We start from the raw sequence: 15134 nt of genomic DNA, 5'->3' as shown, positions 1-15134 counted from the left end.
AGAATATGTAAAGAATAGGCCAGATTATTCTTTGTATATGTAGGGAAAAGGGAAAGTGAACCGTAGCCAGAGAGAAGGATCCAATATAGTACGTTATTTCTGCCTTATCTCTATTCTATTTTTGGCAGCAATTGAATGAATTCTTGAGAGTCATTTTTCTCTATATTTTTTGTGACAAACATTTTATATAAAAAAAAGAGAAAATTTCAGCGATTTCTCTAACAAAATAGTCTTATTACTGACATAAAATTCAGTTTCCAAGTCGTAGCAATGCCTTAAAACTCTATGACATCACAAATCCTTCTGACTTAAGCTGCATTGAATAAAATTTATAAGAGCAACTTCGAAACCAGTACACAACGAGAGTACCTTTAATGACCTACCGACTTTATTACAACACATATTCATTTTAGACAACGCTGAGAGCATTGAAGATTAATTCACGTGCAAAACATAATGCGTAAATAGCAATTCAAATGCTAATTAAAGCAATGTCGATGCAATGCAATAAAAAAAGTATGAATGCAGAGGCAAAGATGTAACAACATTCGAAACTCTTTATTACTTCCATTCGTTTCTAAAATTTAATTAATTTTATTTCTTGCGAATAGCATTTCTAGCACAATTGACTGTGGTATCGTTGTTGCAAATAACTTCATACTCGCTCTACGAAGTACCTAATTTCAATTGTAATTACTTTCGTTTTATTCAGAATTCTATTTCATGCAAGTTAGCATTCTGAGGATGCATTTGCAAATGGCCTACTCGTCCTCTCCTGTAGCACACTGGCTGACGAGGTTTGAACGGTCGAGGAGGAGGTTGAAGTGTCTTTTCAGAATCTCTTAGAAGAAAGGAAGCTGTATTATCATCTTAGCTTCTAAAAGGTGTTGGGTGACGTCTACATGAGTGGGAATTTTCTAGTCATTCATGAGAAAACATTGACCCCAACAATACTATTTAGCTATTTATTGAAATATGAAAATTATATTAAATTAAATTAACTTTTACTTGAAGCTTATTTGGTCAATGTGATCCCCAGAGGAAGACATGATATTTATATGTATCAGTATAAAGAAGTTTCTATTTTTTCTTTAAATAAAAGTTGGATCTAATGAAATAGTTTGACTTTATCTCAAGTCAAAAAAAAATTCATCATGAGCTTTGGTTACTATATAGTGAAACCTGTCTCAAACATTTATTATCAAACATCCAAAAATGCATTTAACACTTTGGCATTGCATGGGAAATTTATTTGAGACCATTTAGGAAATGAACGAGAATAAAGATTATTTTTTTCTATTACAAACCATTGTGACCGAATTGTGGTTGTGAGAGTAATGCCCTATCTGATTTGTTTTGTATCAATCTTTATAATTTAATTAACTATTCCTCTCACACTGTTGAATTGAAAATTTGATAAGGATAGTTATTTAAGCTAAACTTATTATGCATCTCATTTCTTTAAATCATCAACAGCTTAAAACTGCTATTGTTAAATGCTAGTTTACCCAAGACATTAAAAAAGAAGTCTAAATATTCAGACAGATATGCACACACTCACACGCAGATTCAACCCTTCCCATCCCCTGCCCTTTCTTAAATATAACTTGTTAGTTCAGCAATTTGTGGGAGATAGTGGTTTGCAAGTGTACCTCTTAGGGTACACCCTCTTACCAGGGTATGACTACATCCTCTCCCTTACGTGAGGGACGGGAAGAACCCGAGCATGACAGGAAAGAAATATATACATATATATTTAAATATAGCCAGACGCGTTGCTCTATTATATAAGGGCGGATAAATGTAGAAAAAATAAAAGGTATTTACGGTAGATTTAGCTTCTGAAACCAATATATTTTTCAGTTATAACAAACTAAACTTTTTCCCAGCTTTGTAAATCTCGTAGGATGAAGGACTAAGAAAATTGCTTCTCATGTAAGCAAACATGAAAGTTGAAAATTTCTCGTGTAATTCAATATCTTTTGGTAAAGTTTTCATTTCAATAGGCACCGATTCCTGATGTCATTCATCTGAAAGTTATTCATTCACTTCATGATTTTCAATTTCTGTTTATATGGTACTTTTCTGTCATAAATGCTGGCCGCCATAACTCTAGAAAGTATAATGTTGAATACTGAAGGGAATTCAAAAGATATTTTGCAATGGCAGCATGCATTACTTCATATGTTCTTTATAATTTTTCGTGACAAAAGACTGAATTTAAATTCTCCTGTCCGTTTCCAGGGTTGGAGGATTAGTTATGAGTTTTTAATTCTACAAATGAGAATAAAAGTAGCATTATGTATCTAAAACTGATGCAGAATTGTAAAGTTGAATAAATCTCTTTGAAACCTCAGTTCTTTCTCTAGTTCAAAGATTCCCTTGATATTTTTTTCATCCCGATTTTTCAAGAAAATAGAAAGCGAATTGAAATATTGTCAGCGGAGAACAGAAAATACTTCCAAATGTTCGTTTGGCTGTATCGGTGCAGCACCATTTCATTAAAGCTGTCTTATCCAACTGCTGCTAAGTTTAAACACATGCTTTAATTCGATAATGATTGCATTCTGTAAGATCATTCCTAAGGAGTCTCACAATAAGTATCTACTTTATTTGGTTCTAAGTGAAAATATTTCTCCTTTTTCATTTTCAAACTTTCTTTCATGCAGAGCAACAGATTCGGATATTATAAAACGGGGAATTGTTTACTTATACAAAAAAGCGTTCAGTTTAGTAGGAATATAAGTTTGCGCTCACATTTTTAGAGATTTAATGAAATTTTGTGTGTAGGAGTCAAAAGTATTGCATATTTGAGGTGCTGCCGGAAATACTCTAATAAAACTTGAAAATAAGGCTCTTAATTTTCAATGTTTTTCTTTTACCCTACAAAATACTTTCAAATCTTTTCAAAAGTACTCTGGGGGCTATTCTAAATATCCCAGCTAGTTTATTTACAAAGTTAACTATTCTAAACTTGGCCTATGTAACAACTGATGTTCAGCAAATTCAGTGTGACTAATATTTAAATGCTACTGCTTCTTTATATTAAAATTTGAGTAGCGTCATATATAATGGAATACATAATGGGATTTCATTTTTAAGATATACGGTTTGTACACTTTTTCCATCAGCATTTGTAGGGAAATGGTTGCCGTGAACTTCACTACTAATTGAACTTGGGAAATCACTTTGCTCATATCAAATAGGGTTCCCTTTTTATCTGAGCTATAAACACATACATACATACATACATACACGTATGCATACATACTAATATAAACATATAGAAATGCATACATATATGCATGTATATGCACACATTGTGTATGTATAAAAACCCATGCACACACAGACACACACACACACACATATATATATATATATATATATATATATTCAAATAAGCCATATATATTTTTGATACATTAATGTCTGGATTCTCTTAACGACCTCGAGATCAGAGCCCCAGGCGAAATCACACAAAGACAAGAGCCTGTGATCGGCCGGGAATCGAACCCTGGTCCGGCAAGCTTTTATAGACAGTGACTACCACTTGACCACGAAGAATGATAAAAGTCAATGACAATTCTTCTGTACTTATACCTGTCGGATTCAGGTGTTTTGTACTTAGAATTGAAATCAGCCCATCTTCACCATCGTAGCTAATTGGTAGTTTGTTACTTGGCATTCAATTAATGATAAATTTTGCACATTTAGACGTGTTTTTCATATTCAAATAAAGCCTTATACATTTTTGATACATAAATGTCTGGATTCTCTTAACGACCTCGGGATCAGAGCCCCAGGCGAAATCACACAAAGACAAGAGCCTGTGACCGGCCGGGAATCGAACCCTGGTCCGGCAAGCTTGTATAGACAGTGACTACCACTTGGCCACGAAGAAAGATAAAAGTCAATGACAATTCTTCCGTACTTATACCTATCAAATTTAGGTGTTTTGTACTTAGAATTGAAATCAACCCATCTTCACCATCGTAGCTAACTGGTAGCTTGTATTTGGCATTCAATTAATGATAAATTTTGTACTTTTAGACGTTTTTTTCATATTCAAATAAGCCATATATAATCGACAGCATTATAGCAGAACAAGACACTGATGACGTCGCATTGCGTTATGTAATGGAAAAATTGGATAACGTAGTGCGGGAGATTGCTCAGCTGAAAACTGCAATAATTTCCCCTGAGAGCGCTTTCAACAAGAAGATAGCTGAACTGCAAGACCAGGTGAATAAGCAGTCTGACATAATAGGCAAGCAGCAGCGTTTTCTGGAAGTATTGGATAAGAAGGAACGAGAATGCAATTTGGTTTTGCTGGGTGTTCCCGACGATGATGAAGCCTTTGAGGGTTTGAATGAAGAAGATGCTAAAGTGAAGAAGGTTTTTGAAGTCATGGGTGGAACTGGCAACATTTCATCCATTCAACAGTTTGATCGAAGAACGCGGCCGAAGGGTCCCGAAGGCGTCGCCCAATCCTGATTACTGTGGAATCAAGAGTAAGCCAAGATAGGATACTGGAGAAAGCAAAGGAACTGAAGCAGCGTGATGAAATTTACAAGAAAATATTCATCAAGAAAGATGTGCACCTAAGTGTGAGACCGGAATGGAAGAGGTTACATGAAGCAGAAAAGAGAGAACGGGAACGTCCCGAAAACGTTGGATGTACCATTGTATTTAATACTAGAGAACGCAAGTTGTATAAAGATGGGGTTGTCATTGATAAACGGGGATTGCTGGGTTTTTTTAATCGATCACAACATGTTACTCAACCTTTAAATGGTATATCTTGGAATATAGGTGGTTGTAAAACCAAATTAGAGAAGATAAATGTTGAGAAATTCTTATTACAATATGATATTGTAGCTTTGAATGAGATAAAGACGACTTTGCCAGTTTGTTTGCCCGGATATGTTTCTTACATGAGTTATGATAGGGACTATTCGCACAGCGGTGGAACGGCTGTATTAGTGAGGAATGTGCTGTCACAAGAGGCTTTAAGTGTGGACACAAGCATACCTGACCAGATATGGTTTCAGTTACAAGTAATCCCGAAAGTAGTATTTGGAGCTTGTTATATCCCACCGAATGATTCTCCTTATTTTTCTCAGAAGGAATTTGAGTCAATACAAGAAAAGTTAATAGAGGGTCAATACGATAACAAGTTTATAATAATTGGGGATTTAAATACGAGGTTCGGTAAAGGTGTGAGGAAAATAAGCAATACTGAAGAATTTTCTTATCCAGTTGTCGCTGATGACGTGAATGTTCCTAATGATAATGCCTATGTTCTAACAACAATTTGTAAGGATCATAACTTGTTGGTAGTTAATAATCTGAAAGCTTATGACAAACACTTTGTTAGCAACAAGACTTATAAGCAGGGAACTAGATGGGTATCCGAACTAGACGTATGTGTAGGGTCAATACAGTTGATTAATTCTATAGAATCATTTCGTGTACACCCAACCGAGAATTTACCTTCTGACCATGCGCCAATATCCATTAAAATGTCTAAAGGTAGGATCGATCTTGATTTTGTGTTAAGGCGAGCATCTTTCTTGGGTGGTCATGCATCACTAATGGGATATAAGTGTAGCAGTTTGGTAAAGACACCAATTAAGTATAAGAGGATTGACCCAAAGATGTTTAATGCATCAATTTCAGGTATGAACATAGATACTGATAATTTTATCAATAATGTAAATGATTTTGCTTCTATTGTATCGAATGTATTATACCAATGTTCTGAAATGTGTCAGAGTAGGGCAGGTACGTCTAGAGAGGATAGTGGAGAAGCACAGACCGACCGCTGGGACTGTCTCCTTCCGGACCGTGATTACTTGAAAGTCTGGCAGGCTGTAGACTGGAAGGGGAAATTTCAGGTTGAAAATAAAACTGATGGGGATCCCACAGATGAGGAATTCAAAGAATATTTCAAAAATGTATTAAATACTGAAGAAAACAGTCTACTTGATGAAAATATACAGTCATTTGTAAATGTCCCTATCTTGGACGATCATATAACACTCGGAAAAGTTCAATCCCAGATTAATAGAATTAGACCTGATAAGGCATGTGGTCCAGATGGGGTCTCCCTTGGTGTTCTTAAGTTGCATCCAATGGAATGGTTGTTAACACTCGCTACTTTGTTTAACCCCCTTTTCCTGCCTGAATCTTATCGTAGTTTGTGGTCTTTGGCCAAGCTCTTTACGATTTTTAAGAAAGGCAACAGACAGGAACCCAAGAATTATAGAGGCATCACAGTTATTAACGGTTTAGCAAAGTTGTATGATATGATTCTTTGTTCACGACTTAAAACATGGTTTAAGCCAGGCTGGGGCACAGAGGGGAAGGGGTTGCATGGAGCATATTGTAGCTTTGCGATTGCTGATGGACATGGCTAGGAAGAAAAATAATAAACTCTGTCCTCTTTGTTGATTTTAGGCAGGCATATGTCTAGTACCTAGAGGAATGTTATTTAAGGTTTTAGAACGTTTAGGTAGTGGAGCTGTTATGCTAGCAGCCTTGATAGCTATTTATAGAGTAACAAACAGCGTAATTGGTACTGCAATCATAACTACTACTGTGGGAGTTCGTCAGGGAAGCTCTACATCGTGCCTTCTTTTCATTTTGTACATTAATGATCTCATTAAGCTTATTAAGAATAGTTGCGATCCTGATGGTTTTTTATCATGGCTCCATTTATTAGTGTTAATGGATGATACAGTTCTCCTTGCAACTACCAGAGAAGCTATCATCCATAAAATAACATTATTGAAGCAAAATTGTCACACTTATGGGATGAAAATTAATGCAGCCAATTGAGATCGATGGCCTTACACTAGAATCCTGCTCACAACATGTATATCAGGGATCAGTCTTTACTGCAGATGGCTCTGTGTCTTCCTCTGTTGCGGCCCATGCTCGATCCAGGATGCCACATATCAATAAATTTATTCCGTTTTTGTATAAAAATAATGATATCCCATTTATTGTTAAAAAAAGGAATTTTTGATGTGCCTTTGATGTCAGCTATCCTGTATGGGTGTGAGTCATGGTTGAATGCAGACTTGAAGCCAGTAGTTAAGCTATACAACTGGGGATTAAAACTATTGCTTGGCGTTAGAAAGACAACATGTAATGAATTATGTTATATTGAATCAGTGTATCCGCCATTGCGGGATCTTGTTCGTAGCAAACAGAGAAAGTTTTTTGGTCGGATGTGGAGAGAGAGGACTTCGATGGAGGATGACCCTTTTGATATTTTCAATTAAGACCGTATTAGGAGCCAGGTATAACACCAAGATTTAAATAGAAGGGCTGATTAATGATAGTAGAGATGATGTAGAAATTGCAATGGAGACACTCAGGCGTAACATCATTAATTCTGACTCCTCAAGAAAAGTAATATATAGAAAAGTCAATCCAGATCTCTTAGTTCATGACATCTATTCTCTTAGGCATAATGTTTCTGAGTTAGATAGAGTCTCATTTATTAGGTTCAGGATTGCATCTCACTCGCTGGCGGTGGAAGTAGGTAGGTGGGGTAGGAGGGGGAGAGGCCGTCTGCCTTTGGAAGAGCGGCTGTGTACCTGTGGAGCCTTTCAGACAGAAGTACACGTAACACAAGCTCGAGGACACAAAATATCAGAGATACTTATAATTTTTCCAACATGAGGGATATATTTTCAAATCGGCGAACCCTGGCAGAGCAATGTAAGATTATTAGCTTAATCGTTTACGTGTATTTGTGAATATTTCTGAATTATGGAAAAAACAGCTTTTTGGAGTATGATTTTGTATATAAATGACAAATTTGGTTGTTAATTTTATTTGTTTTTTGATAACTACTAGAGTTTGTTTTATTACCGATAAATGTTTACAAAATAATGTCTTGTATACTTAGAAAAAACTTTTATTCTTACCTTTGTGTATATAATGTATTGTATTGCCAAGTGTAGTATTTTAGCTTTATTTGGACCAGAAGTACAGAATTATTGTAAATATGAGCTGTATATGTTGTGGTCAATAAAATATCTATCTATCTATCTATCTATCTATCTATGATGTGTGTGTGTTTGGGGGGTGGGGTGATGCTGACAGCTTCATCTCTTGTAGGAAGTTTAACTCATTGGAGTCGCTTCCTACTGAGAGGAAAGGTGGATGGTTTAAAAAAAGAAAACATGTTTATGCGCAAAGGCACGTAATCGGCTTAATGGTGTATGGACAACAAAACACCGTGAAGTGATTCTTACTAGTTACGTTAGCAATGCATGAGGAAGTAGGCTGCGTATCATGATTTCTGCTACAGAAACCAACGTTTGTCGAGTCTCAAACTAATTCAATTAACAATTAGCACATTTAACTTTAGAGTTAAGGAATGCTACTCCTTCGCATAAGCCAGTCTTAAGTCTACATATTATCTCACAGCGCTTTATATATAATTATATCTCTTTGATGTTAAGCAAGGTTATGCACAGGTAGTTAATATTTCAGATTTGAATATAATTCCTTAGAGATAATAAAATTTAACCAGGCTTCTTAGTTAGTCGTTTTTCTCTTAAGATAAAAGAAAAAACTAAATAATTTTAGAAAGTATATATTCCTTCAGTGTTCAGCCAACTTTGATTTTGTAAACTGTTTAAATACGAATTTATATTATATTAATGTCGCAAGAAAAACTATTAAGTGAAAAATTATGGTATAAGAATACCGTAATAAAATGTTATGTCCTGACCATACAAGGGGATGAATATGCTTTTCTATAAAGTATTTCTAACCCATTATTTTGTATATTTTCCAAAAATCATGAGTTTTATCATTAAATTTAAATATTTCAAAATATGAAGCTAATATTCCCAATAAATACATAATTGTTTATTTTGCTGTTTGCGCTCTCATGTATCATATATTTCCCTACACAAATCTTTTCAATCATGATTGCTCTTTCCTTCCTTTACAAATAGGACCAATATTCTGCGGAAGCTTTTAAAAAAACATCACCATTCTAACTTATTTGTGAATGACTACGTATTCTAAACCATAATAATACTGCTAATAACAATAGCATTAATATTGATGATTTAATATATGGCTCAAGTTAATGACCATAGTTTGTACTAGAAAATAAATAATTACGTACTAGTGTGGATGACCCATCCATAGGACTTAATATTTAGATAGCTATGCATAAACAGATTTAATCCTCCCCACCCCCTCCCCTAACTACACCATGGCAGTTCGGTTTTGGAGTATAGGCTATCTCTCAGGGTACCACCTCTCACTTGGATATGACTGCTCCTCTCCCCCCCCCCTCACAAGAAGGACGGGGGAAACCGATTAGTTCTAAGTCAGCTAATGCAGTTCAGCGTGACTGGAAAGAAAACATACGCACACACAAAACACACACACACACACACACACACACACACACACATATATATATATATATATATATATATATATATATATATATATGTATGTATGTATATATTATATATATATATACATACATATATATATATATATATATATATATATATATAGATAGATAGATATAGATATGTATATATGTATAGATACATAATATATATATATATATATATATATATATATATATATATATATATATATATACACATATATGTATATATATATATATATATATATATATATATATACATACACATTATGTATATATACACGTATATACATACCTACATATCCATATATGTTGAGATACTACCGCTAGAAAGTTATGTGGTCCTTTGACTGGCCAGACAGTTCTATATTGGATTCTTCTCTTTGGTTACGGTTCACTTTCCTTTTGCTTACACATACACCGAATAGTCTGGCATATCCTTTACAGATTCCCCTCTGTCCTCATACACCTGACAACACTTGAGATTACCAAACAATTCTTCTTCACCCAAGGGGTTGACTACTGCTCTGTAATTGTTCAGTGGCCACTTTCCTCGTGGCAAGGTTAGAAGAGACTTTAGCTATGGCAAACAGCTCTTCTAGGAGAAGGACACTTCAGAATCAAACCATTGTTCTCTAGTCTTGGGTAGTGCCATGGCCTCTGTAACATGGTCTTCCACTGTGTTGTGTTAGAGTTTTCTTGCTTAAGGGTACACTCGGACACACTATTCCATCTAATTCCTCTTCCTCTTGTTTTGTTAAAGTTTTTATAGTTTATTTAGGAAATGCTTAGTTTAATGTTGATACTATTCTTAAAATATTTTATTTTCCTTGTTTCCTTTCCTCACTGGGCTATTTTCCTTGTTGGGGTCCCTGGGCTTATAGCATCCTGTTTTTCCAACCAGTATTGTAGCATAGCAGATAATAATAATAATAATAATAATAATAATAATAATAATAATAATAATACACACACACACACACACACACACATATATATATATATATATATATATTGTGTATATACACAAGTGTACATATGTATGTATATAAGCACAGATAATCAATGTAAATTCATATGTATATATGTATATGAATACATGTATAAACGGGACTAATGTAAAAAAAAATACCAAATATATGAAAAAAAAAATAAAAGGAAATTTATTTTGCTCGATAATCAGTGAAGTCTGAACTTATGAGATATTTCGAATACCTAAGAAAATCTAACCAAGGTATTCTCCACTGATATCATTCATATATTAAGGAAAACAACGATTTTTAGATGAATGAAATCTATGGTTCATGACGAGGGCAAAACCATGAAATCTACCAATATCTTTAAGAAGAAAAAAAATTTTTGTTTCTTTGTACTTCCTATATACAATCCTTCTAATTAGAACTAGCCACATTTCGAAAAAAAAAGTGGTATTCAGTTTTCAGTCCAAACATTATTCATTTAGGGAATATAAGCTTCAAAGCATTATTTTCTTTTAAAAACGATCAAACTATTTTCAAACTTTTTATTTACGTGGAGCATAAAAATCTATCAAATCCAGCAATCAGATCCTGTGTTATCCAATGAATAGTTAACTCTTCTGTAACTGGTATTGACTAATAAATCATTCAAACAATAATATTCCATTACTTGAATACAACACACACACGCATATCACATATGTATATACAAATATATAAACTTCCAATTATATACGCTACTATTATTGTTTTTATTATTGTTATTATTATTATTATTATTATTATTATTATTAACATACACATACACACACACACACACACACACACACATTATATATATATATATATATATATATATATATATATATATATATATATATATATATATTTATATATATTATATGTACATAAACAAATATATACAACCAGATCCCTTACAGATATTGCTTCAAACGATAAAAATAGAAATATTATAAAAAAAAAAGAGATGGAGTGATAAATATGACAGGGGATTTCTATACAAAATAAATGATGAAACACTTAAGCAGGAACCAAAGGAACTAGAAGGAGGAGTAAGGAAAGCATAAAAAGAGGCAAAGCAGCAGGAAAAGATGGCATAACACTGTGTGTGTGTGTGTAAAAATAATGTGTATATATACATATATATATGTATATACAAATATTTAAATACATATGCATACTTAAACACACAATAAATGCATATATCTAAGCATTCATATACAGATATATGCATAATTAATATATATATATATATATATATATATATATATATATATATATATATATATATATATATATATATATATATATATTTTTGGGCTCAAGCCATGTCGTCCTGATGGAAGTTCCTATAGGGTAGCTTCCTAGGGTATATTACAACTACGGCGATATTCCCAGAGAATTTACCTTAAGGTACCCAGAATTCTAACTCCTGGAGCGAATATCCCTAATGAAAGGGATATCGCGACATATCAGAGGACGTATTCTTGACACGCCACATGGCAATCTGCACCCCAAACAGAGATAACACATAGAAGGGGCAATTGGCAAGAAAACGAAAACGAGAAAGAAAAAGGGGGAGCCGCTCCTAAGGCTCCCTCTTCTCCCGTTTCGTAAGCGTGCCTGGCGCCAATCCTGGCGCCATCTGTATTCCTTTTTGCGTAGCTTAACAACTCGGTGTTTTTTCCTGTGTTTCTCGCAAATCTTGGATTTATTCATCTTTTCATGGCTTCTCCAACTTCGTCTGCCTCTGATAAGTCGAGTACCATTTCTTTTATGTATAAATGTAGGCTCTTGGTAAATTTTAAAGTGATTAATAGTAATAATCTTTGTTACAAGAGCCGTTGCCTACCGGAGGCGTCATGGACGCTGTCGCTCGCTAGGTATGAATTTTAGATAGCCAGAGCGACATTCCCGGTTGTTTTGCTTTAATAAATTTTAGCTATTTAGCGTTACATAGGATTTCCTTTCTCGTTCTTTTAGTATTATTTTGGCGAAGTATTCGCCAGCTCTGGCCTACGCTAGGCCATGTAGCCTAGTCGTTTGGTCCTAGTACTTTCCTGCATGGTTTTGGATTTCCGAGTGTTTTAAAATTTTATTGAAGCTTTAGGCTGTTTTTTATACATTTAAGATTATGTTGAATATTTCCAAGATAGTATACGAGTGAGTTTCGGTGATTTAGGTAATCGATTCTCTTGGTGCCTAGGCTAAGTTGCTTATGGAGCCTTAGTATACTTTCTCATACTCCCCGGTTGCTTTCTTTGCTTCGGAGAAGGTATGCAATCCCTTTCCCTCTGTTTAAGCCTTGGGCTTAACCCTAGTGGTTTATCTGAATTAACTTTCGATATAACTATACTGGGGTGTTACTGTACCTCCCTGTTCCAGTAAGTCTGGCTTCAGAGAGGGACAGAACATCAGAGTTTTTTAGTCTGAGTCTGTGTTTGTCTGGCTTGGGGTAGTCTCTCCCTCGCTGGCCTGACACAGACATAGGAGGCTTAGCCTCCTTAGGTCACTGCTGAAGGTTTCTGTACCAGATGATTCCTTCTTTTGTGATCTAGCAGACTAGTCCTTGTTGCTGTTCTTGGTGGGAGGATAAGATCCTTTCCCTGGGAGTAGCAACACCTTCCTTGCTTTGGTTCAGTGGGGGCTGGCAAGTATTGCTGGCCTCCCTCCTTGAATCTCCCTTAGGCTAAGATGAGTTTTCTTGGCTGCTGGTGATTCTTCACTAAAGCAAGGTTGGTAGGACCCTCTTTTGTCCCTTCCCCCTCTATCTCCGTAATGGCCTAGCCATTACAGTAATGTACGCCATTCTACATCTGGACCTAGGATAGGTTAGGATGTGGAATTGACTCAGTCCCTTGCCGGCCGGCAGAGTCTGCCGCCCGGCAAGGGTCTTCTGCTTTGAGTGCTGCCCGGACCTCCCTTGGTCCCTCATTCATGTCTGCCTGTAGAGCCAGACGGCATTGGTCAGGAAGCCTGAATTAGATTCTCCCCTTCCTTATATGCACTCTTTCGGATTGCCGGGCTTGGAGGTAGTTTACGCTCTTATCCCAGCATCCATTCTGTTTTCTTCTAGTGCAGTACCCGACCCGGCTGCCGGCCTATGAGGCCGGCAGCCGGGCAGTCGTAGTCCTCTGGTTCTTTGCTGCTGGCCGGCATCGGTTGTTTACCTTTGCCGGCCGGCTATTGTCAAGCCCTTGTCTGCCGGTCGCTATGAGCAGTGGCCGGCAGCCGGGTACTACCTTGTGTAGTTGCCGGCCGGCAGTCGTTGCCGGCCGGCAGTTACTGCCGGCCGGCACATGCATTTGAACCAGCGTTCTGCCGCCTTATAGCTGTTAAGTAGTATACTTTAAAGCTAGTTATGGTGTGTGCCGGCCGGCACATTACCTTCTATACTGTACCAGTATTCTTCAGTATAACATATACTGTAGGAAGAAAACTATAGTATAAGTTTTGGTACAGCACTGTGTGTTCTAACACTTTTGTGTTGTCTTGCACAGCCCTTTGGTGTTGCCTTACAGATAAGAAAGTGAGTTCTTTCTTGTCTATTATCCGGTATTTAAAAATCATACCCGAGGTGTGAGCTACACCTGTTTCCTCTGGAAACTTTTCATTGGTTACTCTAGGACAGATTAACCATACGATTTTATTATCTGGAAGGCTGCAACAATTGGTTGTGAAGGAAACACAAATGTGTGTCTTTCCTTTCTGATTTGTTATGCTAAACTGTGCATATCCAGTGATACGTAGTTCACTTGATACTCATGGAAATTTCTTCTCTTTACAGGAGGACCATCCGAAGTGCGGATGTGTTTTCTGCAACGTCCGCAGTAAGAACCTCTGCGGACATGAGTTTTGTAGGAGGCACGCAGCATGCGCTGTCTCCAAGGGTGATCTCCAGTATTGGGACCCTCAGGTATGTACCGTGTGCACTAACCTGATTACTGAGGCCTTTGATTCCCCTAGGACAGCGGAATCAAGGGATATAGCAAGGGAGAAGCTTTGTACCTGGGTAAGGGGCTTCCAGAAGAACACCTCTGGACCTTATCTTCCAAGTGAGAAGATGAGGGCTTACCTTTTCCCTAGGGCATCAGCTGATGCAGTGATTCCCCAGCCTCAAGAGGAGATCCCCCAAGTTCAGATCCAGGTGGATGCTGAAGTCGCGGTCGCCTTGCAAGACATCCAGTTGGACGACAGGATGTCTGACGTGTCCGAGCGTCTGGAGGAAGACCTCCTGGCAGGAGCCCAGGATGAAGTTCAAGCCCCAGACATTGTAGAGGAAGAGGTCGACGAGGTGTCGGCTACTCCGGTTCAGATCCCTGAGCCTATTCCCTCAACATCGTCCGCTCTCCCAGTAGAGCTGGGACAGGCCCTCTCCTCCATTGTTGGAATGATCCAACAAATGCAGAAGGAGAATCAGGAGAAGGCGGCTGCAATGGAACTGCAGATGCAGAGGCTTGCAGCATCACAGGGGCCCCAGAAAAGGCTCAATGTGAAAGACCTTCCCTTGTGCTCAGATGCTAACCCGTGGAGGTATGCTGAGCACATGCCGATGACGACTGGAAAGATCGTCATCTCGGATAAGTTGGGTTCAGTTTCCCTAGAGGAGGTGGAATTCTGGCCCAGCAAGGGGTCATATCCGGACTGTTATGTCCGGTTGAGGAAGGAACCAGCTTCAAAGGAGGAGACAGAGCCGA

General features: G+C 36.8%; 1 protein-coding gene across 1 annotated transcript; it reads left to right on the top strand.

Moving 5' to 3' along the window:
* Positions 1 to 4937: 4937 nt before the first annotated feature.
* On the top strand, positions 4938 to 6422 carry LOC137639695 (uncharacterized). Its single transcript, XM_068371943.1, has one exon. It carries the CDS (start codon positions 4938 to 4940, stop codon positions 6420 to 6422), a length of 1485 nt encoding a protein of 494 aa, XP_068228044.1.
* Positions 6423 to 15134: the final 8712 nt, after the last annotated feature.

Source organism: Palaemon carinicauda, chromosome 4, assembly GCF_036898095.1.
Source record: "Palaemon carinicauda isolate YSFRI2023 chromosome 4, ASM3689809v2, whole genome shotgun sequence".
Lineage (NCBI taxonomy): Eukaryota > Metazoa > Arthropoda > Malacostraca > Decapoda > Palaemonidae > Palaemon > Palaemon carinicauda.
Note: the sequence above shows the minus strand (reverse complement) of the source record. Positions and strands in the feature narration are given on the sequence as shown.